Source organism: Marmota flaviventris, chromosome 1 (assembly GCF_047511675.1).
Source record: "Marmota flaviventris isolate mMarFla1 chromosome 1, mMarFla1.hap1, whole genome shotgun sequence".
In the NCBI taxonomy this organism is placed as follows: Eukaryota; Metazoa; Chordata; class Mammalia; order Rodentia; family Sciuridae; genus Marmota; species Marmota flaviventris.
Window position 1 is genome coordinate 95,833,662 of NC_092498.1, and position 27,542 is coordinate 95,861,203.

The 27,542-nt window shown below is 39.0% G+C and overlaps 1 protein-coding gene across 2 annotated transcripts; it reads left to right on the forward strand.

The window, feature by feature from the left end:
• Positions 1 to 596: 596 nt before the first annotated feature.
• Epdr1 (ependymin related 1) lies at positions 597 to 26,988 on the forward strand. Of its 2 annotated transcripts, XM_027939634.3 has the most exons (3): positions 597 to 1,110; positions 24,101 to 24,309; positions 25,378 to 26,988. In XM_027939634.3, the coding sequence occupies exons 1-3, from the start codon at positions 836 to 838 to the stop codon at positions 25,572 to 25,574; spliced, it is 681 nt and encodes a 226-aa protein (XP_027795435.2). In that variant the 5' UTR covers positions 597 to 835; the 3' UTR covers positions 25,575 to 26,988. The 2 variants fall into 2 exon arrangements, with proteins under 2 accessions (XP_027795435.2, XP_071470138.1); XM_071614037.1 differs by lacking the exon at positions 24,101 to 24,309 and having other exon boundaries at positions 25,378 to 25,523.
• Positions 26,989 to 27,542: the final 554 nt, after the last annotated feature.

Below are 27,542 nucleotides of genomic sequence, written 5' to 3' on the forward strand. Positions count from 1 at the left end.
CCACTCTCACCTGGCTCACTCTTCCTCATCCTTGATATCAAATGCAAATGAGAAGAAGGTATAAACTTGGAAAGTAAGGGTCATTTCTTAGTTTCGTTTTCTTTTTCTTTCTTTCTTTCTTTTTTTTCTTTTCTTGATGCCATATGACAGATCCTGACAGTGCTTAAACATAACCCTATGAACTTTGTACTTGAGGGGATCAGTCTCAGTGCAAATGTGACCTTGAGGTAAAGTCCTTGAGCCCAAGGCTTTACTATGAGGGCCTGGGAGTGGAGGCTGGGAAGTGACCCTAATGAGTAAACTGGTATCATTTCTTAAGGAAGGGACCTGTCTTTTCACTTTAAATTTGTAGGCGAAGGGTTACAATTTGCCAAGAGGCATGATAAAGCAGAGAACAGCAAATGTAGCAGTTCTACTCTCCCATTTGACCTTGAAATTGCCCCCAGTGTGTGATTACTTTTAAACACTGCAGCTTCCCAGTCAAGTCTCATTCTCCTCCCCAACCCCTTTAAATTGCGATGCCCTTCAGGGTGCTAGTGGCACCGCTGCCTCTGCATTTCCTGTTGGCAGCAGTGAGCAGTGAAAACAGAAGCTACAGTAGGCAGCGGCCAAGGCAGAAATAGCTCGCGCGCGATTCACCCGAGCCTTCCCAGGCCCAATGTCTAGCTCAGGAGCCTCCGTGTCCTGATCTCAACAGCTGATAAAGGCCACTGCTATAGGACAGGAAGCACCTCGGCCGGCCCAGTGCCGAGAGAACCCTTGGAAACCACTCTGCGCCTGGAGCCCTCAGCGGCCCCTTGGGCTCGGGCTTACTCGCGGGGGGCGGCAGACCGCGATGTCAGGGCGCGTTCCTCTCCGCGCTGCCAGCCCCTTGGGCGCCTGGCTGCTGGGCGGCCTCTGGGTTTGGGCGCTGGGCGGCCTGTGCGGCCTGGGGACAGCGGGCTCCCCTGGGTCGCCGCACCCGTGCCAGGCGCCGCAGCAGTGGGAGGGACGCCAGGTTCTTTATCAACAGAGCAGTGGGCGCAACAGTCGTGCTCTGCTGTCCTACGATGGGCTCAACCAGCGCGTGAGGGTGCTGGACGAGAGGAAGGCGCTGATCCCTTGCAAGAGGTACGGGACGTGGGGTCGGCAGTCGGACCGGCTGGGGAGGGCGAGGTCGCGGGGCCCAGCGCTCAAGCCTGCCCGTTTTCCAGCCCCTCGTGGCTCCTCCCTTCCCTAAAAAAAACCAAAACTTTCGCCAGGAGGGTCGCATCGGGACAGCATAGTCTGGGGCTGGGCTCACCAAGTGCGGCCGGCCGGCAGACTCTCAGTATTGCTTCGCACTGCGATGTTAGGAAAATAAAAGCCCTAGCAAGATCGAACCGCCAGGGGCCCCAGACCCAAGTTCCCTCCAGTCTCCAGGTTGCTGAGTCAGACCCAAGGCGACCATAGCCCCCTGTAACCTAGGGCGTGGCTTCTGCACTAGCTCATTTCTTCCAGAAGCCAGCTGCTAGGGACACATACACATAGTACACACATACATATATAATACCTTCAAGATTTTTCTTTCTTTCTTTGTTTTCTTCTTTTCGTTCTTTTTTCTATTTTTCTCTTCTTCTTCTTCTTTTTTTCATCTTAAAGGAATATAATAACACTAAAATGTGCAGGATTCTGATAAATCATCACCTTGTTACAACTGTTAAAACTTTAGTTCACTCCCATAAGGTGTTTTGTTGTTTGCTTTTTAAAGCTAGTTTTCCATACTACCATCAGAAATTGTATACTATTATCTGTATACTTTTTTCTTAACATTGTCTCTTACATGTTATTTGCCATTTTATTGCTTGGCCTCTATCTAGTTTTAGTGGGTACACAATACTCCATAAAGGAAGAATTCAATATAAAAATATAACTGGCCTAATAATTCATCTTTCCACAGTTATGACAGAAGGTGCTCTCCTGAGTGGTCACCTTGCTTTTGGCCCCTTTAAGACCTGATTTCTAATTTGGGATTACCACCTGTCTTTTTACCACAGCCTTCCTGTTCTTCCAAGGGTCATTTTGGCCTCTCTTGCATCATTAGGAGGTGTGATATAAATGTCCATCATTTAAGGCTTCAGTGATCAGTAAGAACAGTGACCAAGGGGTACCATTCTGTTCTGGGACAAAACAAATCTTGATAATAATATCATTTTCCCTTAAAACGTTTGTTGAAGTGTTTGGCTTCTTGAGGAAACTAGGGGAAGGATTGACCATTTCAAGTGATCTATTCAGAGGAGGATAATACATAGGAAAACACAGTAGGCCTTCTGTATTTTTTGGTTCTGCATTTGAGGATTCAAACAACCACACATCAAAACTATTTGAAACAAATTGCATCTGAATTGGACCATACAGATTTTGTCTTGTCCTTATTCCCTAAATGATGAGGTGTGATATCTATTTACCTAGCGTTTAAACTGCATTAGGTTTTATAAGTTATCTACAGATGACTTAATGTGTTTGGGAGGATATCCATAGGTTATTTGCGAGTACTACGCCATTTTGTACTAGGGTCTCTGGCATCCACAGAGTTTGGTATCCACAGGGGTCCTGGAACCAATTCTCCTTGGAGACCTAGGAACCACGGTATATGAATTCTGTAAAAGCATGGAACAGAAGAATCTTTATGGTAGATATGTGCAAAACCTTTCAAAACATGGATGTTTTGGGTTGGATCTTGAAAGAAGTGGTAATAACAATCACCAATATTTGAGCGCTTATTATATGCCAGCCATGTTGCTGCCAACTTTGCACATATTATATATTTAGTTTAAATCTCACAACAATTCACAGTGCAGGTTTTATGACCTCCATTTTATAGAAAGACTCTGAGGTCTAAGAAGATTAAAAGAACTTTCTCACTACCACAGAACCAAGACTCGAGAAAGCCAGGTAATGGTGAACCATTACTCATTGTGCACATTTATGTGAAGTCTGGTATAATAGAAGTGTATTGATGAGTGGTCTTCTTGAAGATGGATTAGAGTGACTTGAAACTCCCTGCTGATGCAGAGGAGTGTGGCCAGCAGAAGGATAAAGCTTTATGCCCCACACCCTGCAAGATAGCAATTTTTGCAATTTAAGAAATTCAGGTATAAAGTCAGACAAACCTAGTTTTGAATCCATTTTCTGAAGGTGGGTCTTTGGATAAATTACTGTCATTTGCTGAGCCTCAGATTCTTCATTTAAAACATAAGAATATTTATGACAAATTTGTTAGAACATTGTGGGGATTGAGTTTAGGTATGTAGAGCATAGTATAGCATCTGATAGCACTCTGAAGACTCAGCACAAGGCTGTGGATGATCCCATCACCACCACCATCATCATCCTGGTGAATTTCCCATCTGCCAGAAACTTGCTTCCAGCTGTGGACTCAGATATTTGACTCAGCAGCACACCTACAGTTCCTTCCTTTAGGGATCAGACTCAGAGTATGCAAAGTCAAATGTTAAACCATATGTTTCAATGAGTTTTATTGCTGGCCTGGAGGCTGGAATTCTCAAATTCTAAAACTAGGGTCATTATCTTCCTGTACTCAAAACTAGGGCTGTGTGTGTGTGTGTGTGTGTGTGTGTGTTGCCAATTATAATCAAGACGTTGTGAGCACAGAATTGGAACAAATACATTGAACAAACATGATTGATTGCCTGTGCTAGCCTAGGCTTTATACTCAACATTTGGTTTTCCATCATGAATAAAAGAGGCCAGCCCAGAGTAGGTTTTCATGGTAATCAGGTGAAGATGAAGCGATACATTCATTTTCACAGTTGAGATGCCCTTTCTCTACTCTGCTGGGCTAGACTCTTCCTAGTCTGAATAGGGTGTAAGTGGGTAATGCTGAAATATGTATTAGTAGCTCTCCTTTTGTGACTCCATGATTAATTAGTATAGTCTTCAGATTTTTGTGTTTTACCTTTAGTGCAATCAAATCTCACTCTTCTTTGTGTGTGTGTGTGTGTTCCCTCATGGTAATTCCCAATTTCTTTGCCCTTATTAGTTAAGTGTTGGTTTTATAGTTTAACTTTTAAAGGACAAATGTATTCCTTTTCTTTCCAGAGTTCTTGGCAAGGTTCTGTCTTATAGTCCCATTGCTGGCTGTAAGTCAGATGTAGAGGAGAAGGTTTGGTGCATAAATACATTTTGAACTATTTAAATGTAGATTTGTTGAAATGAACTCAAAAACTTTTTTTTCCAGGTATCAGCAGTCTGGCCAAGAGAGCAGATGTTATTTGAAGAAAATGTGGATAGGTTGTCTCTTTGTATTTATTAGTAAGTTGAGAAGTAAGTTTTAGAATTGGATCAACTTCTTAAGATTTTCATTTTTCGTCCAGATAGTTATGGAAAATCCCACTGATAGTTAATGTGGAATGATCAGGATTTTCCAGACTCTCTTTTCCCTGAGATGAGGGAAGAGATTAAACAACTTTACAAGCTTTAGATAAGACAAGTCTGAATAGAGAATGGGAAATATTAGTAATTGATACTATTTGGTTTTCTGGTTCCAATGGTCTGTCTTCACTCCTTGATTAAACTCACAAGAATTATGTTTGGAAGACTGATAGAAAAGCAAAATGTTCATTTTTGTATTTCAGTCAATATGTTGAACTTTATGGGAAAAACAGTGTTGATATTGAATGAATGCTGAGGGACCTGGAGTGATTTACAGCTACTTACAAAATGGTGGCTTAGGTGTTGGGATTAATAAAGCTATGAATGTTAGTGGGTGCAGAGGCATTGGATGAATATGCATAGAGGCAAAACCTTAGACTATTCAGTTACCAATCTAATATGTTCCATTGGTGGTGATTTTTATTTGTAAATGATGAAAAACATGTCAAAATTGGAGGGGCTAGTCATTCTCATTCAAGTTCTGACTAATTCTGTCCCAATTTTCCCAGGGAACTTTATTTCCTGAAGAACAAAATAGAATTTTTTTTTCTATTTTTAAAGTAAACAAGTCATCTGTACTGCAGAGAGCATAAGCATCCATTTTAGACCCATGAAATATCAATCATGGCTTCTAATCCTGACTTTTCCACAATAAGGTCCTTAGCTTCTCAGGACCTTGGTCTTTTTTATCTTTTAATTTCAATGATGCCTACAATATTGATACTAAATTCCAGTCCCTTATTCTTAAAAGCTAGGAAGAGATAGGATCAATGGATATCATGAAAGCACCAAATTGTGCTTTATCTTATCAAGCTGATTGGCTGTTGCTACCAGGATGCAATGAACTTGGCACGGATTTTCAGTTTTTCTCAACTTGTCTCTTTGTGTCAATAAAGTCAAGTTTCCTTTTATTCATGTGTTCATTTATGTATTTATTTATTTTGCAGTTCTAGGGATTGAACCCAGGGCCTCAAATGCATGCAGGTCAAGCTCTGTGCCTCTGAGCCACATCTCCAGTTTCCGTGTGCTTTCTCTTTCTTCTTCTTTTCACTTACACTTGGGCTTGTGGGCAAAGAATAAGATGTTGTCTTTCAATGCTTTGGTCTTAAACTCACAGAGCTGTTATCTCTCCTGAGCATCCCTTTATACTAAGAATCAAATAAGATCCTACAGGAAGTTTCATCCAAGTGTCTGCTATAGAAGATTAATTCCAGCATATGCAATTATGTTAAGTAACTTCAATGATCTAATGTGTTTGTGAATGAAGATAAGGATCTTTTTCCTGTTTTTTTTTTTTTCTTTTTTCTTCCCCCACACCCCATGGCACTAGAGATTCAACCCAGGGTTGCTCTACCACTGAATTATATCACCAGCCCTTTTTAATTTTTTTTTTTTTTTGAGAAAGAGTTTTTCACTAGGTTGCCCAGGCTGGCCTCATATTTGTGATCCTTTTGCCTCAGCCTCCTGAGTAGCTGGGATTACAGGCATGCACCACCATATCTGGCTAACATTCTTTCCAAATGAACGATTTTATTTTGTTTTGAAAAACTATCTCACACTTATAGAAAAGTTGCAAATATAATGCAAAGGGCTTCTTTCTCCCTTAAATCTTTGAACCATTTGAGAGGGAGTTTCCAACCTCATACACCCATGATCCCCAAATACCTCAGGGTGTATTTCCAACAAGAAAGGGCATTCTCCTATATAACTTCAATACAAACTTAAAAATCAGGAAGTTAACAATGTTTTCTCTTATCTGAAATTCAGTTGTCATTCAGGTTTTACCAGTTTTCCTTTATGTGTTCTTTGTAGGAAAGGGACTCAGTTTAAATTCAAGCATAATATTTAGGGGTTGTGTCTCTGTAGTCTCTCATGGTCTCAAACAGTTCCTAAGATCTTTCTTGCACTTTAGTACTTTTAAAGATTGCAAACCAGTTGTTTTGTAGATTGTCCCTCCACCTGGGTTTGTCTTGTGTTTCCTCATATTAGATTCAAGTTGCTTACCTTTGGCAGGAATAGCTCAGAGGTAATACTCCATATTTTGGGCATCCTGATGTTCACTGGGATCATTTGGTTGACTGTTCTCTTCCAGGTTTCTTCTTCACTGCAAAGTGATAATTCTTTCCTTTGCAATTAATACCTATTTTGTAGGGAGGTATTTTTAAACCATGTACATATCTCTTTCTTCATTAAACTTTCAACCCGTTCATGTATTTGTCTCAATATGGACTCAAGGATCTCCTTTTATTCCACTGCTCTCATTGTTTATTTGGCTTTCCTGGATTTGGCCTGTGGAAGCCTCTTTTTTTTTCTTTTTTCTTTTTTCCCCTCCTATGGCACTAGAGATTGAACCCAGGGTTGCTCTACCACACTGAATTATATCACCACCCCCCCCCCTTTTTTTCAGAGAGTTTCTCACTAGGTTGCCCAGAGATCACTCACTCCTCTTGATCTCTGATGGCAGAAAATAATATTTTCTTTTATTAGCTCCAATTGGCTTCAATGTCCTTTAGACATATCTTCTTATTCTTTGAGCATTCCCTTTCTTTTTGGCAAAACAAGATATTTCAAGATCATCTGTAGTTCCCTTGTTTCCACCTTGAGAAGCCATTTCTCAAGAAGCCTGCTAGAGAAGAATACTTGGAAGTCAAACTCTGTTTGTGGTCATTGCTACTGTGTGGCCCTGTTCCCAGTCCTTCATGGTGGATTAAACAAGGGTGTGTAGGTTTAAATTCACACACACACTTACATACACTCATATGTAGATTACACACAGGTAAGCCTGTATTTATCTGTAGGCCTCCAATTCTAATGCATATAGCTATTTACACCAATACCTCCTATTCTAATACCACATGGTTCTTTCTAGTTTTCTGTGTATCACTTTTTTTTTTTTTTTTTGGTACCTGGAATTGAACTCAGGGACACTCAACCACTGAGCCACATCCCCGGCCTAGTTTTTTATTTTATTTAGAGACAGGGTCCCACTAAGTTGCTTAGCACCTCACTTTTGCTGAGGCTGGCTTTGAACTCACGATCTTCCTGCCTCAGTCGCCTAACCACTGGGATTACAGGCATGCAGCACTGAACCCAGCTTCTCAATATCACTTTTGAAGTTACCTTCTCAGTGAGAAAACTGTACCTTATATTTAGTTGAAGTATAAACAATCATGCATTCTTAGGATAGGTCCTCTGCACATGAGCACCCACCTCACCCCACATGGACTCTGCACCCCTAGCCAGTCCCTGTAGAAACCTACTTTGCTTGGTCTTACCTAATGGTTTTATTTAGTCTAAATTGTTCAACAAGAAGAAGGGGAAGGTTAGGTTACTTTTTTTAAATGTATGTTTGTTTTCTTTTGTGTTTCTCAGCATATCATATTCTCAGCATTGCAATGGTGATTGCAAATCCTCAGAGGGTGTCTGTGTGTCTGGAAGAGGTAGATTAGTATAAAGTGTTCAAGAAATTTATTTGATCATGAACTCTGTTTTGCATGGACTGGACTTTGAGTTTTAAGAAGTTATGACTTTGAGAATTTCAGAATAATGACTTCTCTTTTGGCTGTTACTCACTCCTCTTGATCTCTGATGGCAGGAGATAATATTTTCTTTTATTAGCTCAGGGAGTCTGACTGTTCATGGCCCCTTGCTCCTCAAAGAATAAACTGTGCTATTTGCAATACTAAGTTTTTCTCCAGAAGAGATTTCTTTCTCCAAAGAGATTTTCATGGAAGAACACAAAATTTGCTTTAAGGGGCTTAATTCAGCGGGGCTGTTTCCCATTGGCTTTCAGGATAAGGAGGGAGGACTGGGCAGTGAGGGAAGGAGGGAGGAGAAACTACTGCCAAAAAAGATAAGAAAGCTGGTAGAAGATAAGACTGTCTTATAAATGGAAGCCAGAGGTGGTCACCATACTGTTCTGGAAAGATCTTTTTTTCTCTCCCATAACCTTGAGCTATTTCTTCCTGATTCTGACCTTAAAGAAGGTGGTCAGAGGCAGAGTGCCCAAAGATCTGAAAATATTCCACCAATTAGTGGTTTATTTTTCCTGGAAAAAATGTGATAGTCTTATATTCCCAATTCCAGTAAAAATCTTCTATTTTCCCCGTTTAAAATTTCTTTTATTTTAACCGTCTTTTATAGTTAAAAAAAAAAAAAAAAACTTTTCTTGAAGGCTGCTAGCTGAAACCTCATTCTTCCCTTCTGTTTAAAGCAAATCTCAGGCTAACTCCAATTTCTGTCCTCCCAGGCTCTCTTGAACCCCCTCCAGTAAAACTTTCATCACCACTACTCTGTTGAGAATGCTCTGGGCAAGGGCAATAAGCAGCACATTACTAATCAGCTCATCTTTTATCAGTCCTGGTTTTACTTTGTTCTTCTCCATCTTGACACATTTTCTCCTTTGATTTTCAAAAACATGTCACTCTCTCCTTTCCTTCCTTCTGCCTCTTTTCCTTTTCTTCTTAGTCTCCTTTGCCCTTCCTCCTCTTCTCTGGGCTGTTGGTGATGGACCATCCAAGGGCTCAGACTTTCCATTTCTTTACTTTTTGTCTAAACCTGCTGTCTTGATGATCTCATCTAGGTCATGGCTCAGAGTACCCTCTCCCCAGTGGAAGGCTCTCATCTGTCCTTCTCCAAGCCATAGATCTCCCCTGACCTTTGCACTCATGGATCCAGCTGCTTAGTTGATATCTTCATTTGGAATCCTATAGTCATGTGTAACTCAGCATGTCCAAAATGTTTCCCCTGCATATAAACAAACAAACAAATAAAAGCCAGAATCTAATCAAACTAACCAAACTTACTCCTCATGCAGTTTTCTTTTTCTTTGCCACTAGCAAATCCACTTGTTCTGTGTGAAATTCTTAGACTCATCCTTGATTTCTTTTTCTCCCATTTGCCAAAAAATATTCTGTAAACCAATCCAGTTGATTCTAATTTCAAATAGATACCCAGAATCTGATCATGCATCCAATATTATTCTGGTCCCACCTTCACCATCTCTTGGCCTGGATTTTTGTAACAGTCTGCTATCATCTATTTCTTTGCCCCCCTGCCCTCTACTTCTGCCCTGGCCTCCTTTAGTCTATTCTCAACAGAGTAGCCCAGGTAATTCTGTCAAAAAACATGTATCATGTTGTTCCTCAGCTCAAAATACTCCAGTGCTTTCCATCTATCTTGGAGTAAATGTCCTTCCTTGTAAGATGTCCTTACAAGACCCTAATGAACCTATGGGATCTGCTCCCTCCCCTCTTCATATCTTATTTTCCCAACCTCATCACCAACCCACAGCCTTAGCTGTGGTTCTCTTTACCTACAAAGCCTTTCCCCTGAGAAACTGTATGGCCACTGTCAAATTGTGCTAGATCTCCTCTCAGTACTCTCACACGCCCATCTCAAATGCCTTATATGTTCCAGGCTCCTACTACTATCTAACATATGATTTAATTATCCTAAATTTGTTTCCTCATCTATCCTGTCTTCCTTCACCCAAATTAAGGCAATCAGAGTCCTCTTCTAGTGTGAGTACCTCTAATGTTTCCCAGTTACTTTTCACAGGTTGCTGGCTTAACACAATACTCAGGTCTAGTAAATATATCTCTGATCTCATTTTATAAAGAATGTATTCTAATTAAGATGGATGAAACTTCATCAGCCTAGTGAATTGTACTAATAGACTGCCAAGTGTTAAGTCATCTTTGCATCTTTTTCTATCCTTTTTTTCTCATGATTATGTTTTCTAAAACAACAAACTCACAGATTTATGCAAAGGTTTTTATAGCTTATTATTCATTGTATTTTATACCATATATCTGCTTGATTAAAGAAAGATAATTTTTATATCAAATTGCATTGTCTACCTTACCTATGTTTTTAAAAGTTTTTACATAGGTCTGTAGTGGAACCTGGGCAGAGGGCATATCCCAATCTTTGGGGAATGGATTTCCTCATTTTCATTTCAACCATGAGCCACTCCCAAGCTCATCTCTCATCAAACATTGTTCTCAATGTCTCTTTTCTTCCTTCACCTCTATTTTTGGAGACTTTCCACCCATATGGATGTGGAGGTTTCCCAGGCACCATTGGTGTTCTTCAAAGGCAATGTATCTTTGAACTGAGAAGCTTTCTAAAGAAGCACTAGTCCCCTACTAGGGTACTTATGTCACCCTCATACCCCCAAAGAAAGTGAAAATCTTGTGACAGATGGCCCCCAAAAGAAGAAGGCAGCTGCCCTGGAGGAAAAAAAAAAAAAAAAAAAAAAAACAAAAACTGGATGAGCCCTGCCCCTTCACAGAATGCTGCTTTTGTTGTGGCTAAAGTGAGGTCTACTGTGAGCATTCCAGAATGTGGGCTTTGCTGATGAGTAAGAGCATAAAACTTTGCATCATAAAAGACAAAAAATTAACCTTCTAAACTCTCCCAGAGAACTCACTGCTTTGGAAAATCTCAGAAGTTGCCAGGGAAAATGATGACAGATGGGAAGAAGGAGGCTCAGGGCCAAGGCACATGCCAGTTTCTTGGTCTGATGTAGTATTGCAAGTTATAGGTATACTATAACTTATGAAGAGTATACATGTAGCATCATGGACCCCAAACTAAGTGGCATAGTGAATGCAAGGTCCTCCATAGTTGTTTGAAAATATTTGGAGTATACCATGGGTTTGGATGAGTAGGAAAATTTTTACCCAGCATGCTGGAGGCCCTGGGTTTAATTCCTAGCACCCAAACCAAACCAAAACAAAAACATTTGCAGGGAAGACTGCAATGAGGCAAGCTATCTTCATTGACTCCACAGCTTCCAAAACATTCCCTTTAAGCCCCTTACTGAAACCTCTCCTTATCCTCTGGAGTCTTAAGGCCCCCTACCAAGAGTGCTTCACCAAGCTGTTGATGAATCAGGATGTTCAGACTGAGAAAGGCAGATATGTGCCTCTGAAGAAGTTGTCCAGGTCACACTGAAGCTATCAGAGTCCCTAGGACAACTTTTTGCACAGGGTTCCTACTTGAAGTGTTGAGGCAGAGGCAGCAAATGTAGAGAAAGCATGAGAAGATGGAATCTCCCACTTCAGGAGAAAGAGAGCAATGGACCAGTGGACATTGCACCAGTCCACATCCTTGGTAGCAAAGGATTCTGGGAAAAGACTTATTATCCACTGGAGTGCCACAGCAGGACCTGGGAGTACCTCCATCTCAGTATCAAGCCTTTTACCTGTCCCCTTTGTCCCACACTCAGTACTTATGGACACTGATGATTCTCCCAGCCCAACTCCAAGTATGTTCTGGCTGAAGCTTGAGACCTCAGAAAAGACACCCTGATGAGAGAGATCTCGACTCTCTTTAAGGTGTTCAAAAATAAAGCCCAGTAATCTACTTTCCTGACCTCAAAACCTTTTGCACACAAGTGTTTATTTAGGTCCTACATAGCATGTTGAAAAGAATTTCAAGTGTTTTGGTGGTTTATAGTCTTTCCTCTTTCTATTATCCTGACTCAAACCCTTGAAAGGTCAGCTCTTTCACTTGGTATAACACAGGAATTTTTATAACGTGTGTGTTTGCACAAAATACTGAGGAACATTGCCACACAGTCTGCTATTTAAAAAATTTCAAAACATAAGTCATTTTCCTCCTTTCACTGAAATTTCTTTTTTAGACCAATTTTCTCACTTGCCTAAATTCTTTCTTTTGATTCATGTTCTAGTCAGCTAAAGAACTTATGCAATTACTCTTCATCAGAAAAGATACCTGAGTTGTATACTTTCAAAGATTTTTAATGTCTGCGGATATCTACTTATTATTGTTTTACCTAATAATAGTTTTTTTTGGGGGGGGATGTGTACAATTCAGTGGGTACAAAAAGTCCTTTTGCTTAAACATTTTTATATCTTTCAGACCTCTAGAACAGAGGTCTGATACTAAGCTAAGTTTGGTTTACTTTTTATGTGTGTGTGTGTGTGTAAATGCAAGTTTTTGTAGGTCATTTCTATTGTCCTTGAACTTTATTAGGGCATGTCTACCTCTAAAGAAATTTCATCTACTGTTTGTTTTTCTGTTGGTGTCAGGATCAAACCCAGAGCCTTGAATATGCTAGGCAATCACTTTACCACGGAGTGACATCCCCAACCTTTCATCTATTGTTTCTGGAATTTTTTTACTTTCGTTTTTTGCTTTCTTTCTTTGTGGATCTCTTTCTACTTACACATTTGGTTCTCTTACATCTGTCCTTCAAGGTTTTTTGTCTCTCTCTCTTTTTTTTTTCATGTTGAAAAATTTTTTAATGTTAGGTTAACCCATTATAGACAGGAAAGTAAATGTTCTCTCCAATTTCAGTAAAATAATCATATTGGGGCAGGGGATGGTCAGGTTCACCTACACTCTGCCAAAGCACCAATATTGAGTTCTAGAATAATACCTCTCAAGTCACCAGCTTCTTGGTTTCATTAACTAATTTACTTATTTACTTTTGGTTTATTTTATTCTGCCTCTACTGCATTTCTTATTTTGATCTCATGTTTTTTCATCGGAAAACTACTCTTGTGTTCACCATTATTCCTTTTATCATGAACACTGTGTATCCTAAATCCCAGGGAAAGTAGAAAGATCAGATTTCTATGTTAGAGTTTCATTAGCTGGAAGGGTGTGTCAGTTTATATTTCAGCATGGTGGGAACTGAAGCATTTCTACTGAAAAACGTAGTACTGACTATGTACTCCTTGACTCACTCTCCTTAATGCCCCTTGATGTGTAGTCTAGAAACCATTGTGTACTATGGCAACCTCCTGGGTATCTCAGTACTGATGAAGCTGTTCCTTTTAGTAATGGGGAAAATTAAGTCAGAATATTAAGACAGTTTGAGGTACTGTCTCATGAAATATGTTTTTTATTATTATCTTTCATCAGATGAAAGAAGATATACCTACATATTGCCAATATTCATCCAGATATATTTTTTTAGGTGGGGGGGGGACTTCTTCAATTTCTTGAGCACTCTTTTCAAGTTTTGAAGTAGAATCCAAGTATTGGAGGTCCATCACCTTACAGCTTCTTAAATTGCAGACGTAATTTTTCCTTTTCCTTAGGCTGCATTCTTAGGTAATTTAATTTTCCTTTAGTTATGTATGATTGGCATGAAAATGCACAATGAGTTTGTGTCTAGCATCACAATTCTGAAAGTGTTTTTCTTTTTTATGTCTCATAATTACTGTAGGGTGTAACTCAAACTTAGCAGTTGCCAGAAATGGCAAGTAGCTGCAGCTCAATTTTTCCTCCTGACTTTCAAGAGTCAGAGGACCAGCATGCATTACTAATCTATTATATTGCATATTAAACAAATCCAAAATTTGACCAGTATCTTCCATTAAAGCTAAAGTCCTTTTGTAATCACAATATAATATTTGTCCACTCCCTTTTCTGTAATTTAGTATATATTGGAGAGCCAAATGTTCTACATAGATGGGAAGAATCATTCCTTCCCTATGTGGAGGCAGCCAATAGGATGGTATTAGAGAATTAGAGTGATTCTGGTAAGAGATCAGACCTTGGGTCCAATCCCAACCTCATCATTTACAACTGAGTTATGCTCAGAGCCTTACAGTCATCTGTTAAAAAAAAAAATGCTGGTAACATGTCATCCAGCTGAATTTGCCTTCAGCAAACTTTTAGATTTTTTTATTTCTTTTTTTTTTCCTGACTATCCCAATTTAGGAGAGAAAAACAAGTGCTTGTTGACTATTGGGGTCAGGTTCATCTACACCCTGCCAAAGCACCAATATTTGGAATTCCAAGATTAGCCAAGTTCTTGGGTCCTGCCCATTCTGGAAGGGAAGGTCCTCATTGTGTGGTTGTAAGGAATCAGGTAGATAATACCTGTAAAAAAGTAGTTTTTATTTATTTCATTAAGAATACTTATATCTACAGATGCAAAAATACCTCACTAACAGTTGTTTAGGATGTGTGTTGTTTATTACAGAATTGTCATGATACGTATTTCCAGGTTTCACCCAACAGTTTCATCAAGGCTCCAGGCTTTTCTCTACCCTTTGTTCTGCTATTGTTAGGATGCTGTCTCACAGTTGCAGATGGTGTGTTGACTTGTTGCCTTATGGCTTCAAGATGGCTGTCTCTGCTCCAGGCATTCTATCCTTACCCAACAACGTTCAAAGGCAGCAACTGAAGGAAGCAGAATGGGACAAAAGACAAGCTCTTCTTTTTGATAAAGGAGAAATCTCCAGAGGATTCCTTCTCCCTGCAGACCACCCTTTAGATTTCCAAGGAGAGAACCAATTATACTCCTGCTTCTAAGGGAGATGAATAAAATTAGTTATATGACTTTTTTTTTCAGCTACATATTGAGAGGCATTCAAGGAGGAAGGGGCAAAAATGCCTTTGGGTCTTTTATGAAAGTATCCACCACAGCAATCAGTAATAGGCTCTTTTTCCTCTCTCCATCCCACTTGGATGAAGTAATGCTTCTTAGTTATATATCAGATTAAGTCTTTTGTGTTCAAGTTAAATGATTAGTTTCTTTGGTAAATGATAAGGGTCAAATTTTTCCATCATAGTAAAGGATGCATTGCATTTTTATAAAAAATTCTATTTCTATTTTCTTCAAAAAATTCTCTGAGCTTCAGAAGTGTGGTCCCTCTTTATTTGGAGAAATTGAAACATCAAAATTATAAGCATAGAGACTACAAGCAATAAACCATGGCCTTTGACCTAAGACTTCCTTATGATGCTTTTCACAGTATTTGTAAACCTTATGCTGAAGTTTGAAAACGAGACAGAAAAGTTGTATCCCTGTCTCCTAAGAGAGCAATCTTTTCAGTACTTTTTCTAAGGCAAAGATATTAGTGAAGCTCCAAGTCCAGTTTAAAATTCTAGTGTCCCTTTATGGGAAACAGTCATATTTTATATTAAATGAGAATTTTTTAGATCCAACAATCCAGTCTATAAATATTTCATAGGATAATAAACACAGGAAGGTAAAAAGTTTAATCTCCAAATTATAGTCAGCATTAACATTAACAAAAATGGGAATAATCTAAGCGGTCATGAATAGGGAACTAATGAGTGAATTGCAAATCATGGTATTTGGGTACAATATGGGAATTTGTTAGGATTATTGTAAAGCAATCTCACTTAAGAATTTTGATACTCCCAACCAGCAAACTGAAAATAAATAAATAAAAATAATAATACATTATGATCAAGGAAAGTCTATTTCAGAAATGCAAGGATAGTTTGATTTTAGGAAATCCAAAACATCTAGGGAAATAATCACATGATTATGTCCTTAGTCTGCTGGAAAGGCAGTTTACAAAATTCAACAAACATTACTGATACAAGGACTTAATAGGAACCGATAGGTGCTACTTAACATGATGCAAACTTTATAGGTTTATATTGAAATCAGAATCCTCTTCCTGTTAAACTCAGGAAAAGAGAAGGATATCCATTACCTCTACTGTACTTAATATTGTATTGAATTTTTAGCAATCACTGTCTTTTTCAATGGTGTGGATGAAGTGAGCCTTGAAGACACAAAACACCCCAAAATCAATCAAAATTAAAACAAAAGAATTAGGTAAGATAGTTGAACATAAAATTGACATGAAAAACCTATAGTCTTCACACATACAAATGATGTCCTGCTAGACATTACGGTGGAAGGAACCTTCCATTTAAACAAGAAACTGTAATGGAAAGGAAACTTCCATTAAAAATACTAATAGCAACAAAGACATAAACTACTCAAGAGTAAATTTAAAGAACTGTGCAAAACTGTACAGAAAATATTTTAAATATTCCTAAAATATACAAAATGACACCAAAAAAAAAATGGGCAGATTTTGGGAGGAAGGGCAGGATGATCACTCATCATAATGCAGGTATTAATTCTATCAACCTTAGAAAAGATGAAAACAATCAGAGTCCCAGTAAATTTGGCCTGATATTGAAGCACACTATTAAGTTTCTCTAAATAAAGCAATATGATACCGGTGCATGAAATGTCAATCCAATAGAATAAAATAGAGTCCTGGAAGAGATCCACATACATCTGGAAATTCAGTATCTGATAAGGGTGGAATCTCAAATCACTGGAGAGAGATGGAATTCTTAATAAATGGTGTTGGAACAACTGGAAAAACGATAAAATTGGCTCCATGTCTCACATCATGCATAATAATAAACTCTAAATGAGTTAAAGATCAAAATGTAAACAAAACAAAGCCACACAGACATAACAGAAAATATGGGTACATATCTTTATAACTCAAGAGTAAGAATTTTTTTCTAAGTATGACAAAATTCAGAAGTAATATAAGAAGAGTGTAAAATTCTTTGCATTGTAGAAAATTTTTAGTAGTCAGAAAATGACAGAGGAAAAAAACTTGCAACTTTTATCAGACACAAAAGACTCATTTACAAGCTATAGAAAGTTGGGAAGAAAAAAAAAACCCTAAGGTACAGAGAATAAAGAGTCAGTTCATAGAAAAATGAGGCCAGATCAATGCCTCAACATATGAAAATTTGTTCAACCAACTATCATGAGTGAAGGAGAATTAAAACTAGTCTAGCCAGGTGCAGTGGAGCATATCTATAATCCCAGTGGTTTGGGAGGCTAAGGCAGAAGAATTGCAGGTTCAAAACCAGCCACAGCAATTTACTGAGACTAGTAAGCAACCTACTGAGACCCTGTTTCAAAACAAATAAACAAACAAAAAACAAAACAAACAAAAACCCTAGTCTTCTCTTTGGAAGGATAGTGACTGGGAGATATCAGGAGGAAGGCCTCTAGGATGCCTTATTTTGATCTAAGTAGGGGATCCACAGGTTGTGCACTTTGCAAAAATTTTCAAGCTCTGAACTTTATATTTGTGCAGTCTATTATAAGGATGTTATACATATTTTTAAAAGTTCCAAAAAATACATAAAAACCTTGATAGTCAAATTCCAGGTCCTCCTTATCAGATGGGCTGAAATCCAAGTTTGACTACATGCTCTATTGGCAGTATTATAAAGAAAATAGGCACGCTCATATATTTTGATAGGAGTGCCAAATAGTCCTGTCCTAAGGACAGAAATTTGGTAATATTCAACACAATCACAAATGTTTCACCTTTTGACCTAGCAGTTCCATTTAGGATTACCTTAAATATATTCTTCCAAAATAAAACAGCACATAGGCATTCATTGTGGTGTTTTGTTAATATCAGAAGCATGGAAACAACCCACTGTTCATTAGCAGGATTCTGCCTAAATAATCAATGGTATTTACATAAATAACCTATTACATAGTGATAAAGAAGAAAGAAATCTGTAATAGAGAGTAGACATAACAAGGGCAGAAAAATATACAGCATGCCACCTTTTCTGAGAAAGGAAGATATGTACACCTGTAATCCCAGTGGCTTGGATGGCTGAGGCAGGAGGATCTCAAGTTCAACACCAGCCTCAGCAATTTAGTGAGGCCCTAAACAATTTAGTGAGACCTCAAAATAAAAAATAATAAAGGTGTGGGGATATGACTCAGCTCCCCCAGGTTCAATACCCAGTACCACCCTGCCCCCTCCCAGAAAGGAGGATAAACAGTAATCCATGCATGCATATGTTTATTTTTTTTATTTTGGTAAAAAGACATGCAGGAGAAGTTCAATTAACATTGATGAATAGTGTTATATATAGGGCATGTGGGGATGGGAGAGGATTGGGATGGGAGGGAGACTTCTCTCAATGTGTCTTTTGATATTATTTTGCATTTGAAATGTGAAAAATATTCCATATGCAGATAATAAAATTAAGTCAAAGAGGGGAGGTGTAAATCACTAAACTGAGGGAAAAAAACTGAAACAAATGAACCTAACATTCTACCTATGAGCATAACCACACACCAAATAGGCTTATTCCAAGTGAACTTTTAGCACAGTACTGACTCTAAATCTGAGTTATACTTTGAGGACAATAAGAGCTACCATGAAATCTTTAAAGTCATTTAGCAACTCAACTTTTGTGTAGTAGATTTGACTGTAATATAAAGCAAATAAGGAAATTTTATTGATGTTTTAGGAAGCATCACTTTTATTTTAAGAGAAAAGTTATTTCAATATGAAAAATAATGGTGGAAAACCTATAATGTTAAGTGTTGTTGGAAATATCAATATGAATTCACGATTTTATAACCATTCAGTATTTGCTGACCACTGAATGGACCTCAAAGCAGCGGTGTCCCAATATATATGTTCATACACAGACAGAGTCAGCATGATATTTATACAACCATGTTCATAGTGACATTCATTCATAATAGCCAAAGGGTGAGAACAACCCCAGTATCTATCAAATATGAATGGATAAACAAAATGCAGTATATGTATGCAAAGGGCTACTATTCAGCCATAAAGAGGAATGAGATTCTGACATATGTTATTATGGTTTAGATATAAGGTGTTCCCCCCAACCCAAGCTCATGTGATAGATAATGCAGGCATGCTCAGAGTTGAAATTATTAGATTAGGAGAGCTGTAACCTAATCAGTAAACTAGTCCACTTAATAGGTTAATTATTGACTGGTTTACTGGGTAATAACTGTAAGCTGGTGGGAGGCATAGCTGGAAGAAATAGTTTCCGGGGGTGTGCCCTTGGGGATTATATACCTTATATTTTCCCTGGCTTCCCCCACATCCTCTGCTTCCCAGCTGCCTTGAGCTGAGTAGCTTTCCTCTGCCACTCTCTTCTGCTATGATTTTAGGCCATCCCTGGGGCCAGGGCAATGGAGTTGAATAGCCTGACCATTGTCTGAACCTCTGAAACCATGAGCTAAAATAAAGTTTTTCTCTTTTCAGTTGTTCTTAGAAAGCATTTTGGTTACAGCAATGAAAAGCTGATGGATGCATGCTACCACATGGAAGAACCTAGAGGACTATATGCCAAATGAACTATACCAGTCAACAAAACATAGATACTGCCTGAATTAACTTATGGGGGGTACCTAGAGTAGTCAGATTCATAGAGACAGAAAGTAGAACAGTAGTTGCCAGAGTCTGAGGAGAATAGGAAATTGGAAAAAAATTTTTAATGGGAATATAGTGTCAACTTTGCAATTTGGAGGCTGGTTACACAACAATGTGAATGTGCTTAACACTATTTAACCGTTCACTTAGAAACGGTTGAGGTGATAAATTTTACATATATAGGTATTTTATAACAACTAAATATTTATAATTTAAAGAATAGATATAAGTATAAAAATGTATCTAGAAGAACATATATTTAGGCACATGCACAAAGTTACTGTGTCTATAAGTTCAAGTTTCTGGGCAACTTTTACTTTTTATTTATGTATTGTTTGAAAATTTTTTTTACATGAACATGAATCAGTTTAACAAAAACCATAAACCAGTTTCCAGAAGAAATAAAACTTGTGAATATTATCAGTATTTTGGAAGATTGAGAACAGAGGTCTAATACTTAGGAAAATGAATTTTTAGGAAATGGAAGTTATTGTTAGTGAGCCTGAGAGTTTTGTTAAGAGCAACATAAATCTTTTGTTCCATATGGTCAGAGGCAAAACGAGCGGCAGGCCACTCCTCTGCATTGTGGCTGCCTTGGAAAGCTCGGCCTTCTCACTCCTTGGCTGGGCCTGACCAGCTGTGACCTTGCTTACAGCTAAGGCCCAGCAGCGGGTGGCCGGCCTCTGTGGGAACTCTCACCCGCTGCTCCCAGAGAACCATGCTTTGCTTGGTGTCTGGCCAGCAAGGAGGTGAAGTCTGCCTGCTGTTGTTGACCCAGGGCTGTCTGCCTGTCTGTCCTCCATGCTGATTCCAGCACCTTACCTTCCTGGACTGTATCCTGGAGGTGCAGTTGATGACTCCCATCCTCATAACTGCCTCCCTGTCAGAGCCAGGCTTTGATCCTGCCTCCAGGGATGCAATTTCTGTTGAAGTCTGACAGTCCTTCTGGTCTGTGGGTTACAACCCGCACAGCGGTCCCCACAGTGATGACTCATTTCCACCTGGGCTGATGGCTGCGTTTGACCTTCTGTCCCTTCCTATCAAACTTCAGGCCTTGTGTCTGAAGGAGAAACTTACATCTGACCTGTTAATGCATTCACATAAACGTGGGAGCATCGTTAAAATGCTCTTTCCTAAAATTTATCATGGAACAGTATTATTATTTATAGTCACATGGGATTTTGAAAAATACAATGAATTATACAGTTCTACTTTGTTTCCCATTATGTGATTATTTTCAGTTTTACTTAAAGCACAGTCAACATCACAAAGTCACATTCACTCTTGATGGTGCCCTCTGTTTAAAAAAAAAATATTTCAAAAACAGAAAATTACAGAGAACACCATAACACCTGTGTGTGGATTACCCAGATTTAACACATTAATATTTTGTAATGATAGTTTCAGGCCCAGAATTTTCAGTTTAAAGTTAAATTATACTTCTGTGTATGGGCAGAGCTGGCCTGGGGGAAAGGGAAATTTGCAGATAACTTTTCTTGCTGTGCCTGTCCTTTCTGTTACATGTGACTGACTACATGCCGGTGGCCCTTGATTCTACATAAGACCTTGCATGCCTCTCACAGAATAGCTGTCTGACGGCTTGCTATGGTTTGGATCATGAATGTCCCCCAAAGGCTCATGATTTCCAGACCACACCACCCTTGGGGGGTGGTGGAACCTTTAAGACATAGGGTCTAGTTGGTGGAAGTTAGGGATATTGGAACCTCACCCTCTTCTTCTCTCATTTTGTTTTCTGGCTGCAATGAGGTGAGAAGTCCACTTAACCTTGTACTCATGCCATGATGTGCTGTCTTGTCACAGGCCCTATTATGGTTTGGTTGTGAGATGTCCCTGAGTAAACTCATGTGATATATAATGTAGAAATGTTCAAAGGTGAAAAGATTAGATTAGGAGAGCTGTAACCTAATCAGCAGACTAATTCATTTGATGGGTTAATCCTTTTGTTGGATTTGAATAGATTACTGGGTGGTAACTATAGGCAGATTTGGCATGGAAAGAGGAAATAGATCACTGGGGGTATGACATAGGGAATTATACATCTTCTCCTTGGCTCCTCTGCTCTCTCTGCAGATGACCATGAATTGAACCGCTGATACCATGAGCCTGAAATATTTTTTTCTTCCTCTAAGTGGTTCTTGTCAGTTATTTCGGTCACAGAGATGAAATTCTGACAAACACAGGCCCCAAAGAAACAGGTCAAATGACCATGGGCTGAAATCTCTGAAACCATTAGCCAAAATAAAGCTTTCTCCTTATGAATTATTTATCTCAACTATTTTGTCCAAGTGACAGAAACTGACAAACATAGAGCTCTTACTTGGGGCTCTTCTTCTTGAAGCCCTGGAGTCCTCAACTCTTTCTGAAATGAAACCTGGTTATGAGTAGGACCCAAAGTTGCAAGCTGGAAAGGAAGTTTTATGAGAACAATAGGATGTTTTTATAACTCTGCAGGAGTATCTCAGAAAATAAAACGCATCCAAGAAATGAATAGTTGTTGGAATAGCAGTTTGCTAGTGCTTCCTGCTGCCTCCTTCTTTACTCTTAGTTCACATGTTGGAAAATAGCCACCAACAGCTGCTGAGTTTACATATGACATGCCCATTTGCCTAAAGAGGTTGAATAGTAGGCTCCGGTTACAATTCCACATGTCCAGGTGTGGGGGGATCTGATTATGTTGCCCTGGTTCACAGGTCCACCCCAGGTCCCGTAAGCTGTGATGAGGATGGAAAGGTCATATGTGACCAATATGCTGCTTAGGTGGGTACTTCTGGCATCCCGTGGCTTTAGGGCATGAGAACAGTAGTTTCAAGAACACTCTTTCTTGCACAATACTACACATCCTTCAGGGGCGATTGTCAGAGTTTGAGAAACACAAGAAAGGACTTGCAGCAAAAACTAGGAATGACTCTCAGCTTGGACACCTGGGACTGGGGATAACACAGGATGGAGATGCTAATGGTGAAGAGAAAAACAATAAAGGCAGCTATACGTCCCTGAAGGTTCACATTGTAGGGTTTTTGTGGGTGATGTACTGGTCATTAAAAGTGTCTGAGAACCAGATAGTATTTGGACAGAGGTTCACATATTTAGAAATGAATTATGCTCTGAAAGTTAATGTTAATATTTTTATATAAATGTTTATGGTGCTTAACTGGTTATAAGGCAATAGTTAACTTTTTAACCCCCAGCTCTTCAAAGAGGTAATGGTTTTGTGTGGACACTAAATGCATATTATAAGAGATTACTTCATTTTGGAGCATTATCTCACAAAAATCCACATTTTTCTATGTTTACTCCTACTTCTAAAGATATGTGAATATACTTTGTATACAACCAGAGATATGAAAAATTGTGCTCTATATGGGTACTATGAATCATAATGCATTCTGCTCTTATATATAACAAAGTAGAATAAAAAATTTTAAAAAATGTGTTATTTTATTTTTGTCTTATTCTGGTAAGCCATTTCCTATCTTCTCTGGAATAAGCAGGTTATATCTAAATGTTTAGAATGAGATCATGTTCATATTTGCATACTAGCTCAAAGCATTATTTTGACCACACAGGTAGTTATTGTCTGCATTTTTTTAAATAAAGAAAGTAATCTTTGAGTTCAGACTTGGGAAGAGAACATACATCCTATGAGCATTCTTCTAATAGCATTAGTCCCAAAAAGCACAGATCCATTCTTGGCTGTCCTTTATTTTTTATTTTTAATTTTTTGCAGTGCTGGGATTGAAACTAGGGCCTGTGCATGCCAAACAAGTGCTTTACCACTGAGCTACATCTCTGCCAACTTCATTTACTCATGAAAAGCACCTAGTCCTTCTGCACTCAAATGTGAATTTCAGTTTCTCAGATGAAGGCGGTAGTGAGTGCCTCTCTGCCCCACTACCAGCAGTGGCCAGAGTTTTGGATTGATACTGAAATGTAGGGAAACATGGTGGCCTTTACAGAACATCAAGATTGCTTAAATTTAAGGGAGATACAACAGCATGCACGTGACTTCTGGCACCACTTGGGAATACTTCCCTCTCTCTTACCACAAAGAGTCATGAGAGGAGGTCAAGAGCATGTAGAAGACCTCAGTTTAGGGAACCCTTGCTGGCTGGGGACCCTTCAGTTTTAGTCCTTTCTGTCTTAGGGTATGTGGGAGTGCTGAAGCTTGGTGCAGCTCTGTTCAATAAAATCTTTTATTTGTGACAAATAGGCATTGAGGCAGCGAGATATGGATATTTTGTCCATCTGGTCCTCAGCAGATTCTTGTTTTACATTCAGTATACTCCTGTAATTGCTTGGCTTAGTGTTGTAAGAATCCAGCCAAGCCAAGGGTTAAACCCTCCTGGGGCTAAAATCACAAACCAGCTGTAAGCTAGGGTCATATCTTCTCTGTGTTTGTAGGATCAGAGTCAGGTATATAAGAAGTCACTGATAAGAATTTGTTCAGTGAATATTCAATTTTGACCTGAAATTTTAGTGATTTAATATTCAGTTTGATTGGTGTAAAGTGTTTGTAAATAAGGAAATGATGGCCTAGCAAACAAAAATTTTTTTTTTCTATGTTGAAAGTACTTTAAAGAAAGTCTTTGGACTTTATGCTCATAAAAATATGATAATTGTAGCATAAAAGTTCTATTTTCTTTTCATTTATATTTCAGATTATTTGAATATATTTTGCTCTATAAGGATGGAGTCATGTTTCAGATTGAACAAGCCACTAAGCAGTGCTCAAAAATCACCCTGACAGAACCCTGGGATCCTCTTGACATTCCTCAGAACTCCACCTTTGAAGACCAGTATTCCATTGGGGGGCCTCAGGAGCAGATCACCGTCCAGGAGTGGTCCAACAGAAAGTCAGCTCGATCCTGTAAGAATTAAAAGGGTCCCTTAATAAAGGTAGCTGTTAGGGAAACGTATGGCGAATTATGTTGTGTAAAGCCTATGTAAGTCCCCATATGTACTTTGCAAATTATGGGACACTAGGTTCTAAGCATGTCATTTGAAACATGTTGACCTTCTAGAGCCACATGCACTTTTCTTCCACTTTGGCTCTTATGGACTACATTGGCTTTTGATGTTTTGGGATCACCCAGAGGTATGTGACATGGGGGGTGCTTTTCTAAGGCACACACTTGAATCAGGTGCCTCCTTTTCCTTTCTTCTCATCACTTCTTAAAGTTGCGTGGCCATACCTACTCCAGTATTCTGAGTGTCAAGTGGCCTGCTTTTATTTGAAGCGATTCACTGTAATTCCAAGTTTGTTTTAAACACTGAGGGCATTCATGCCATGGGGACCAGCGTGGTAGTTCCTCAAAAAAGTAAACATAGACTCATCATGTGATTCAGCTATTCTAATTCTCAATACATTCCTAAAAGAAATAAAGGCATGAACTAAACATACCTGTGTATGCCCACGTCTAGAGCAACATGATTCCCAATAGTCAAAAGGTAGAACTAACCCAGATGTCCATCAGCAGATAAATGGATAAACAAAATAGGACGTTCGATACAGCAGAACATTAGTTAGACCTAAAAAGGAAAGAGTATCTGCTACCACATGAATAATCCTTGAGGATATTATAGTAAGAGAAATAAACCAGTCAAAAGGGACAAACATTGCATGATTTCACTTATGTTAGGTATCCAAATTCCTGCAGGCAACCAGCAGCCTGGATGTTGGCAGGGACTATGGAGAAAAATAAAATGGGAAGTTATTGTTTAACGGGTCAGAGTTTTCAGTTGGGGAGGATGAAAACATGGAGATGGATGGTGATGATGGTTGTACTGATGATGTGAATGTACTAAATGCTTGCAACTGTGTGCTTCATCATGGCTAAAAACACCTTTTATCTTGTGTGCATTTTACCACAATAAGGAAAAAGTGTAGCATTTTGCCTGTCTCCTCTATTAAAAGTCAACTTTCTTCTTCCTATAGACGAAACCTGGATCGGCATTTATACAGCCAAGGATTGTTATCCCGTCCAGGAAACCTTCATTAGAAATTATAGTGTAATACTGTCCACACGATTTTTTGATGTACAGCTAGGCATTAAAGACCCCTCCGTGTTTACCCCTCCAAGCACTTGCCAGACGGCCCAGCCCGAGAAGATGAGTGAGGACTGCACCTGGTGAGCCTCTGAATGCAGAAGTGACTGCCTCGAACATCAGCTGGAAACAGATTGGAGACTGGTGGGGATGATAGAATCTACACTGGGGATAGTTTTAGGATGCTAAACACTGATATAAATTTTTCCCTGTGTCTGACTTTGACTGCTCAGCAATGAATACAGAAGGAAATTGAATGGAGAACATGTGGCCTTCTTAGATGACCACTAGCATGGCCACTTCAGTTATTGCTAACGCATACTTGGTTTTCTGTGTGCATAGGTGTCTATTCAGTGTCGTGGCATATGAAGGGGTGAAAGGTTAGCAGGAGCAGTTTGCCTTGGCAGGGATGAATATTTTAAGAATTGATGGTGATAATAAAATGCAGGGTGATTTTGGTCAGTGTTTATTGTTAAGTTCCCTACAAGGGAAACCCCCTGCGTCACTGTACCAGGAGGCATCTGTTCCCACTGATGCTCACCCCCACCCTGCCGCTACAATGCACAAAATGACCTCCTAAATTTCTTCCAGACATAAGAGCTCTATGACATGACCCATGGACAGAGATATTTGGAAGGAAATGAAAGGCTATTATTATGAAGTATTAATTCTTTGAAAGGGAAAAGAAAAAGAGAAACAGAAGTTTGAAGCAAGAGGGTTTGGACAATCATAATGTTTGTACTTAATGAAGCACGAGCCATGTATGCTTCCTGTTTTCTATGCAAGAGTATTGATTTATGTGCGGAATGTTCACATTCTTCTAAATGGACAGCTGGTGTTCTAAAGTAGCGCTGCACCCATTATCAGGAGACTGATACCTCTAATCCTCCAAATGCAGAATTAGAACTCCTTTGTACTCCAGTTCCTTTGGTTATTAACTAAACTAGACTTGCCCTTGCCTTGGCCTTCCTGGGACTGTTTCACAGTCTCTGTTGTCTATCTGACATCTGCTCATCCTTCCCAGGTCAGTTCACACATGACCTTCTCTGAGAGCTGCTCCCAAGCCTGGATTAGTTGCATCTTGCAGGTTGAGCATGCTTTTCTGACAATACTTATGCTGTGTGACAATTTCCTGCCTCCTGGATGCTATGTCCCACTGTCCTGGCTAAGAGTCCCTTGAGTACGGGTATTACTGTTCTGTTTACTTTTTAAATCCCAGTACCAAGCAAGTGCCTGCACATGATCAGTGCCCTCAACATTTGTAGAGTTAAGAATACTAGCCTCTGGTTCTCAGTTTCCTCATCTTTTAAGTGGGGTTGGGTTTGCTGATCGCTGGGTAGACCTTCAGTAATACAATTTATTATTCTATATAATTTTCCTCTTGTATTTCATTTGGCCATCAATTTTAGTTACCAAAATAAATGTGTGATACCCATGTTATGTTCATAAACAATCTGTATTACTCACAGTTTATTTATATTAATAAACTAATTTAAGCACATCTCAAAGCACTCTTTGATATATTTGCTTTTCTAATAAATATGGGTGAATGTGATTATAAAAAAGTTAAAACTCTTCTCTAATAAACAGTTTAATGTGATCAAAACCAAATTGCTTATCCTCTTGCAAAAGCCTGCAAGTCCTCTCAAGTCTAGTTTGAAGTGGCTTAGGTCAGAAGCTTCAGGGTCAATTTTGACCCATGTCTGCTTCAGTTCCCACTACCAATCAATACCCGAGTCCCCGTCAAAACAGTTTTTATTTTTATTTTAAATTTTTTTATTATTAGTTGTTCAAAACATTACAAAGCTCTTGACATATCATATTTCATACATTTGATTCAAGCGGATTATGAACTCCCATTTTTACCCCATATACATATTGCAGATTCACATCGGTTACACCTCCACTTTTTTACCTACTGCCATACTAGTGTCTGTTGTATTCTGCTGCCTTTTTAAAGCGACTGTTTTTATCCATCTCTTCAGCTACCACCAGGTCTTGGATCTCACCATCCTTGGCCTTTGGGGGATCCTTGCACCCTCTGTCCTCATCCTG

What these genes read in the sequence shown, in the direction of transcription:
- Epdr1 (XM_027939634.3), top strand. Translation starts at nt 836, where the DNA reads ATGTCAGGGCGCGTTCCTCTCCGCGCTGCCAGCCCCTTGGGCGCCTGG. An exon ending in GCGCTGATCCCTTGCAAGAG is followed by an intron (nt 1,111 to 24,100) that starts GTACGGGACGTG and finishes TTTATATTTCAG; the next exon opens with ATTATTTGAATATATTTTGC. An exon ending in CAGAAAGTCAGCTCGATCCT is followed by an intron (nt 24,310 to 25,377) that starts GTAAGAATTAAA and finishes TTCTTCCTATAG; the next exon opens with ACGAAACCTGGATCGGCATT.